General features: G+C 52.9%; 1 protein-coding gene across 1 annotated transcript; it reads left to right on the top strand.

Annotated features, from left to right (window-relative positions):
* The first annotated feature begins 895 nt into the window (after nucleotides 1-895).
* On the top strand, nucleotides 896-4,891 carry LOC104618683 (tripartite motif-containing protein 7-like). The gene is made up of 7 exons (XM_010284336.1): nucleotides 896-964; nucleotides 1,452-1,538; nucleotides 1,627-1,854; nucleotides 2,490-2,512; nucleotides 3,026-3,141; nucleotides 3,497-3,529; nucleotides 4,365-4,891. Exons 1-7 carry the CDS (start codon nucleotides 896-898, stop codon nucleotides 4,889-4,891), a joined length of 1,083 nt encoding a protein of 360 aa, XP_010282638.1.
* Nucleotides 4,892-6,725: the final 1,834 nt, after the last annotated feature.

Here is a 6,725-nt window from a genome sequence, read left to right as displayed (position 1 = left end):
GGCAGCTTTCGATCTCTGCTGAAACCGCTGCAGTGTCGAAGGGGAGACCCCCGTGTTGTGATGCGGGGGAGCTCTCTGGTGGAAATAATTGATAATTAAGAGGCTCATGAGTGCGGTGGCCTGACCCTGAGCAGCCAGGCCTCATTCCTCCTGCGGGGTGGAGGAAAATCAAGATGCCGGACGGGGAGCGGATGTTTACTGCGCAGCAGCGGCTGGAGGAGGAGGAGGGTGGCACCGGCACAGCCGGGGCGATCACAGTGGATCAGGGAAGGGGATTGCGTGATCGTTAACCACCACGCATTAATTCTTGCAGTTATCAGTATGGAGGCAGGTGGCACCAAACGCTTTTAGACTGAATTTTGTACTGAATTCACTGCGGGTGCCCGGCTGCGCCATCCTTGCAGTCTTCAATGGCTGTGGTCGCTTTTAGAAGCAAAGTAGTTCGAGTCATTGTCGTATCCCCTCCCATCCCCAAATTTGGGATCTTGCCCCTTTTTTAGGACCAGTGCATCTCTAGGCAGGTCCGCTATTGAATGCTGCTCAGGCTGTTGCTCTCTTGTGGTTTTTTTTTCCCCCCTCATTAATCTGCTTTTATGCATTTTTAACAACCGGTTGTTGCCCCTTGGTGGCTGCGTGCAACCAGTGCCTCTGTTTTTTCTGATCTGTGCTTTTATCTCGCGCTTAAATTCTGCGTTATCATGAGGCACATGGTAGCAAGCACTGGTTTGCGCAGCCGGTTAACAACAGCAAAATCTTTGCTTTTTATTTATAAAGCAACTTTGCGTTTTATTTATAAAAGATCTGTCATTGCTCCCAAAAGCCCTGCTGCTTCTTGTATAGTGTTGCTGGGAGCCTCTCCTTCGGAGGTCAAATGACTTAAACAAGGACAGGCACAATGGTTTCCAGTAATAAGCCGTTAATAGACTTAACGAGCAGCCTGGAGGTGGCTGGCCCCTCCATCTTGGTGAGGTTCAGGCAGATGTTGGGGTGCCTCGGCTGGTTTCCCCGGCTCGTGGTGGGGCTGGGATGTGAAAGCTGATCCCGAGAGGCGCTGAGGTGGAGGGGGTTTTCATGTGGGTAGGACTTGGTGATTTGTGTTTGCAGCTGCGCTCTTAGCTAAAAATTGACTCTGATTTATATTTTTTGGCCTTGCTGCCCTTTCTTCATCCTCCTGTACCTGGCTCCAAACTGCTCAAGCTGTTTTAGGAGAAAGTTTTTGGCTTTCTTGCATGCCCAAAAGTAAGGGTTGAGGATAACAGGGCAGGGGAGGACACGCTGTGGTGATGGCCTGACTTCAGTTTGGGTTCATGGTGTCAAAATGCATGTTTGATGAAATTTGGCCAGTTCCAGGAGCGAGCAGCGCCAGAGGGAATCCCCCACCATCCGTTTCCTCCCTAATCCTTATGCCAAATAGGAAGGATTCCCAACAGATCTCCTCCTTGTCCTTCCAGGAGGTACCACAGGAGCACTTGAGCTCCCTGAGGAAAGGGCGTGAAGAAGCCAAGGCTGAGAGGGAGAGGCAGAGCGAAGACTTGCTGGTGAGTGCCTCAGGGCAGGGGTTTCCCTGAACCCCCCCTGGCCATGGGGATGTCGGTCACACGTGGGTTTCCCCTCTGGGTTTTGCAGAAGCAGACGGAAGTGGAGAGGCAGAAGATTGTGGCTGAGTGCAAGGAGCTCCGGGGCTTCCTGGAGGAGAAGGAGCAGCTCCTGCTGTCCCGTCTGGAGGAGCTGGACAGAGACATCGTCAAGAGGAGAGATGAAAGTGTCTCCCGGCTCTCGGAGGAGATTGCCCAGCTTGACAAGCTGCTCAGCGAGCAAGGAGGAGAGAACGGCCCAGGAAACCAATCTGGGCAGGTGAGACTTCTGGGATGTGTCCTCCCAGCCCAGAGGTTATGGTATAGCAGGGTGTAAAACCCGGGAGAGCTTGGGTTGGGATCCCTGAGAGCAAAAATCCAGTTACAGGGACCGCTGGGTGCTGCTGTGCTCTACTGGGGAGCAGCTCGGGTCCATTAACTCCTTGCTGGAGCTGGCCCATCTGTGAGTCAGGGGTTTTGACTGGTTGTTGGACTGCTGGGCTGTTTTTTAGCACAGCTTTGGGAGGTAAAATTTGTCCTTGTAGTAGTGAAGCTGCTTGGGCTCTCTTTGATACCAATAACTAAGAAATATGCAAACAAACCTCCCAAATGTTTTTGGTTTGTGTCACTCTGTTGCTGCGAGCCCTGAACCCTCATGGTTTTGGCAGCTTGATGGCAATCATGGAAGCATGTTTTTTCCTCACACTGAAAAGGGCGGGGGGGAACCCCAACCATAATTATAAACTAATTCTGCCATCTCTGCAAGTCCCAACTGCACTCTGCTTAGGAATCAGCTGCTGAGAGCTGATCCCCTCAGCAGAACAGCTGTGGGGCCAGTTTTGGGGAGAGTTTTGGAGGCTGAGGTAGAAGAGAGACTCTTACTGATCAGCTTCTTGTTTTTTACTCTCTCTCCAGGGTGTTGCCCCAGCTGGAAGCAGGTGAGTGAACCTGAGCCCTTGCTCACAGCGGAGGCAGAGCTGGTGTTGCAGGGCGTGCAGCCCATCCAGCTTTCCCCCCACCCCTGCTTTGTGATTCTTGCTCACGCCCGGGTGTCAGCTTTGAGGCAAAACCAAACCTTTGCGAAGGGGGTTTGCGACAGGCTGGGTTGTGGGAGGGTTTGAGCGTCCTTCCCGAGGAAACTGCAGAGTGACTCGGTTGGTGCGGGACCAAACCCACACCATCGGGACCCGTATCAAAAGCTGGAGCAGGCTGCTCGGAGCTGAGCCAAGGCGTGAAGATCCCTTATCTCAGTGGTCTCCTGTGTGCCTCATACTGGGAAGCCCCAAACTGGACCCAGTCCTTAGGTGTGGCCTCACAAGTGCTGAGAGGGGGAGAATAATCCAACACCAAACCTCTTCAGCACCAGGGCAGGTTTCTTCCCTGCCTCTAGTTTGCAGATTTTTTTTTTTTTTTCCCCCAGAGGGAACCTAATGCTTCTTTCTCCTCCCCAGCTTTGAGAGCTGGATGTTTTGCAAGCCGGAGGCTGGCTTCACAGAGCTGGAGAAGAAACTCAAGAGCTTTTCCCAGAAGAGTGCAGTGCTGAAAGAAGTCTTGCTGGAGTTCAAGGGTGAGCGCTGAAAAAGGTTTTCTTTGAAAGTTGGTGCCTCCTAACGTAAACCTAACGTTTAATTAAACTTAGGAGCACAGCTCAAACACAATCATCTTTTATTTCTCCCTTGGGCTTGTTGGGAAGAGCTCTTTCTTGTTTGAGCATCTGCTCAGCAAAGCCCTGCTTGCTGGAAACGCAGCACCTTTCCCTTGGATTTCTGCATGGAAGTCTGACGTGGCCGTACGCGGTCGTTCCCAAGCAGCAGTGTTTGGTGGCCCGCCCTAAGGCGGGGAGCAAGGTTGTGGTGTGTAGGCAGTCTCTGGGGTCTCCCCGTGCGCAAAGGGACCTAAATCTCTTTCTTCTCTTCCCTCAGAGAACCTCCGGTTCGAGCTGGAGAATGACACAGGTGAGCACAGTTTGTTTTTGCGAGTCTGACCTTTGTTTTTGCAAGGCTTAATTTGAGAGTTTCAGCTTTCCTGAGGAGGATCTCAGTGGTAGGACCTTCAACCTAGCCTTGAAAGGTCAGGAGAGGAGAAAATTATTGCTGGTGCTGCCAAGGGAAGAGGGGAAAAAGCGATCTAGCTGCTGGGAGGGTCCGTGAAAGGCACAGCCCTCGAATTTGTTAGGAAGCTGTGGAGTTAAGAGGACTCTTAACTGATCCGGTCTACTTGGAGTGAGGAGACCTTGGGCCCTGCTGGTGGGTGTTGGGTTAGCTCAGAGGTGGACTTTGCAACCCTTGCGTTTGCTGGTAGTTCAGGGATGTCGCTGGGCTCAGTCTCCTTGGCTGGGTGCAGGACAGACCCGTCTTGCTTTTAGCGGTCTCTGATGTTCCGCTTTCACAGTCGTTTTCAGGCTGTGCAGCCCTAGTTCCTGACGGTCCCCAGACACGAGGATATTTATGCTCATTCCCCTCTGGCACTTGGCAGTGACTGGGAAAAAAAAAAGTTACTTCTGCCCAGAAATTTCTATTCTAGAGCAAGGAGATGTCCCGGATGGGGCAGGCTGGTGGGTTTGCAGCAGAGATCTGGCTGTTTCTCTGCTTTAATTAGAAAGTGGAGCCTGATCTTTGTTCCCCTGTGGCTCTTCAGGTGCTTAAAGCTTCTGGAGGTGACTCGCCTGGTGTTCTCCTTGTCTGGGTTTTGGGCAGGAATGATGAATCCCCTTGGAGGGTGGCTCTGATGAGGGTGGAAGAAGTGTCCTCAGCTTCCAGACGCTCAGCATCCATGTTTCCCTCTTCCCAGGTGATCTCTCTCTGGACCCAGACACTGCCAACCCCTACCTGGTGCTGTCGGAGGACAAGAGGAGCGTGCGGCTCAGGAGCGCTCCCCAGGAGCTGCCGGCAAACCCCAAGAGATTCGATTATTCCTTCTGCGTGCTGGCGGCGGAGGGTTTTGTAGCTGGGAGGCATTACTGGGAGGTGGAGGTGGGAGATGGAGAGAGCTGGGTCCTGGGGGCGGCCCGCGAGTCGGTGCGGAGGAAGGAGAAAATCGACTTTGCTCCAGAGGAGGGGATCTGGGCGGTGGGGTTGAACTGGAAGGGAAAGAATTGGGATCAGTATCAGGCTTTCACCTCCCCGGAGACGCCCCTGTCCCTGTGCGAGAGGCCCAGGAAGATCGGGGTGTACCTGGACTACGAAGGCGGGTGGGTGGCGTTTTACAACGCTGATAACATGGCTCCCATCTTCACCTTCACAGCCGCTTTCACCGAGAAGATCTTTCCTTTCTTCTGGCTCTTCTATGTGGGCTCCTCGCTCTCCCTCTGCAATTGACCCGTCCAGTTTCTTTAACCCTCCCCAAGGTGACCTGCAAGTAGTACCCGATCCTGTCCCCTTTTTTCCCCTTGCTTTCAGACAGAGGACCCTGAAACTCATGATATGTCCCTTGTTTTGACTTTGGGGTTAACTTTTTCTTGTTGCATTTAAAAGTTTTGGATCTCTTTTACCCTGAAAAACCCTTCCTTTGGGGCATCGACCATTGAGGGTGGCTGCTTAAATAGCCTCTGTGTGGGGTAATTTCCCCCACTCTGGCCTGCTGTATAAGCAACCCCATATAGTTGGGGTGTGTTTTGTTCTGTTTGAAGTTGGCTGCCCTATGCAAACAGGGATGTAACCAGGGAGAAAAGCTACCTGAGGGGTTTATTGCATCCTGCATTGATCCATAGCTGCTGTCGTGCACCCGGGAAGCTCTTGAGGGCTAGAAAAGCTGCGTGAGGAGGAGAGGTACCATACCCACCCCCTGATTTTTGACACTGTTGCTCTGCAGGTCACCTTTTAGCTTCTCCCCTCCACCCCACCCCCACTTTCCTTTCCTGCCTGTGGAAAGGGCCGAGCCCGTCTTTAGCTGTCGCTAGCGCTAAGAGAGCAAAAACCCCACGATCTCCCTCGCCGCTTTCCCCCCCCGTCGTTAATGCTGAGCATTTGTAGAGCCGAGCGCTGGGAGCCGCAGCCCCGGGGATCGAGGCCGTGTGAGCTGGGGCTGGGGGTGAAGGGGAGAAGGGTGCTTTTGGGTCAACCCAGAAGCTGGCAGGGGTGTAGCTGTAGGGAGAGCCGTGGAGGTGCCGAATCCTGGAATCTCTCGGATGCGTTCGGCGTCGCAGATTTTCTGGGATTGGCTTTGTGGGTATGGGTAGCTCCCGATGGAAACCCAGGCCGTGTCGTGGGGAAGGAAAGGGGAAGCCTTGTTTTAGGTGTGATCTCGCGCGTGCTTATAAACCCCTGCCCGCCCTCATGTGATCCCGCGATGCTGTATGTCTCTTTGCCCTGTCACTCTGTTTAGTGGGGAAATAAAAGTTGCTGTGCAAAAAAAAAAAAACCAACCACACAACCCCCATAAAACACCCACCAAAAAACCCCAACCCTAAAAATTTGATGTTTTCTGTGCTCGTTGCAGAAGGAGAAGCTGCTTTCAGGGGAGAGGCTTGGTCCTGCAGTGATGCTGAGCCACCCTCTCCTCCGAGATGAACGGAGCTGGGGACACCTCTCTTTTGTCCCCAGCCAGCTCGGGGGGCTCAGCAGAGTTTTGGGGTCTCTGCGGAGGGTCTTAAGCATGGGATGGCTTCGCCCCGCAACGGGTTCAGCCGAGGAGGGCTGAACAATCCCCCCCTAACGCCACCAGCCAAGAAACACCCCAAGCTGAGCCCCACAGAGTGGCCCCAACTCAGGGCCTCAGGCTACCTGTGATTTTAAGTTAAAGTTTAAATTGACTTCTTGAAATGCCCAAGAAGGCCCATTTTTGGAGGTTTAAGACCCTCCCCGCCCTTTCCTTGCATGTATATGGATATATTTTAACTCTTTAGTCAGAAAGCATTGAGACAACTCTGTTTTCTTTTGAGAGTTGCTAGAAAAGGGAAAGGAATAAACAGGTAAAGCCTTTAAAATAAACCCTGGAAGAGGCAGAAGGAGAGGGAGGGATGCTGTTTTTGGGGAGCAATGTTAGGGGCTTGCGTGGTGAAAGTGGGGGGATCCTCATTGCTCCCCAGGGCCCTGCCAGTGCCCATTACCTGGCAGCATCAAGCCTTTTTTTGGGGTGAAAAAAAAAATCTGGGTTTGGGGCAAAGCCCCCTTTTTGGGGGTGAAAAAAACACCCATTTTTGGGGGGGGGGGG

This window comes from Phaethon lepturus, unplaced genomic scaffold (assembly GCF_000687285.1).
Source record: "Phaethon lepturus isolate BGI_N335 unplaced genomic scaffold, ASM68728v1 scaffold48863, whole genome shotgun sequence".
Classification (NCBI taxonomy): Eukaryota; Metazoa; Chordata; class Aves; order Phaethontiformes; family Phaethontidae; genus Phaethon; species Phaethon lepturus.
Note: the sequence above shows the minus strand (reverse complement) of the source record. Positions and strands in the feature narration are given on the sequence as shown.

Excerpts from the sequence above, each read along its gene's own strand:
- LOC104618683 (XM_010284336.1), top strand. The coding sequence starts at position 896 with ATGGTTTCCAGTAATAAGCCGTTAATAGACTTAACGAGCAGCCTGGAG. Across the intron at positions 1,539-1,626 it reads GGCAGAGCGAAGACTTGCTG|AAGCAGACGGAAGTGGAGAG; the intron begins GTGAGTGCCTCA and ends TGGGTTTTGCAG. Across the intron at positions 2,513-3,025 it reads GTTGCCCCAGCTGGAAGCAG|CTTTGAGAGCTGGATGTTTT; the intron begins GTGAGTGAACCT and ends TCTCCTCCCCAG.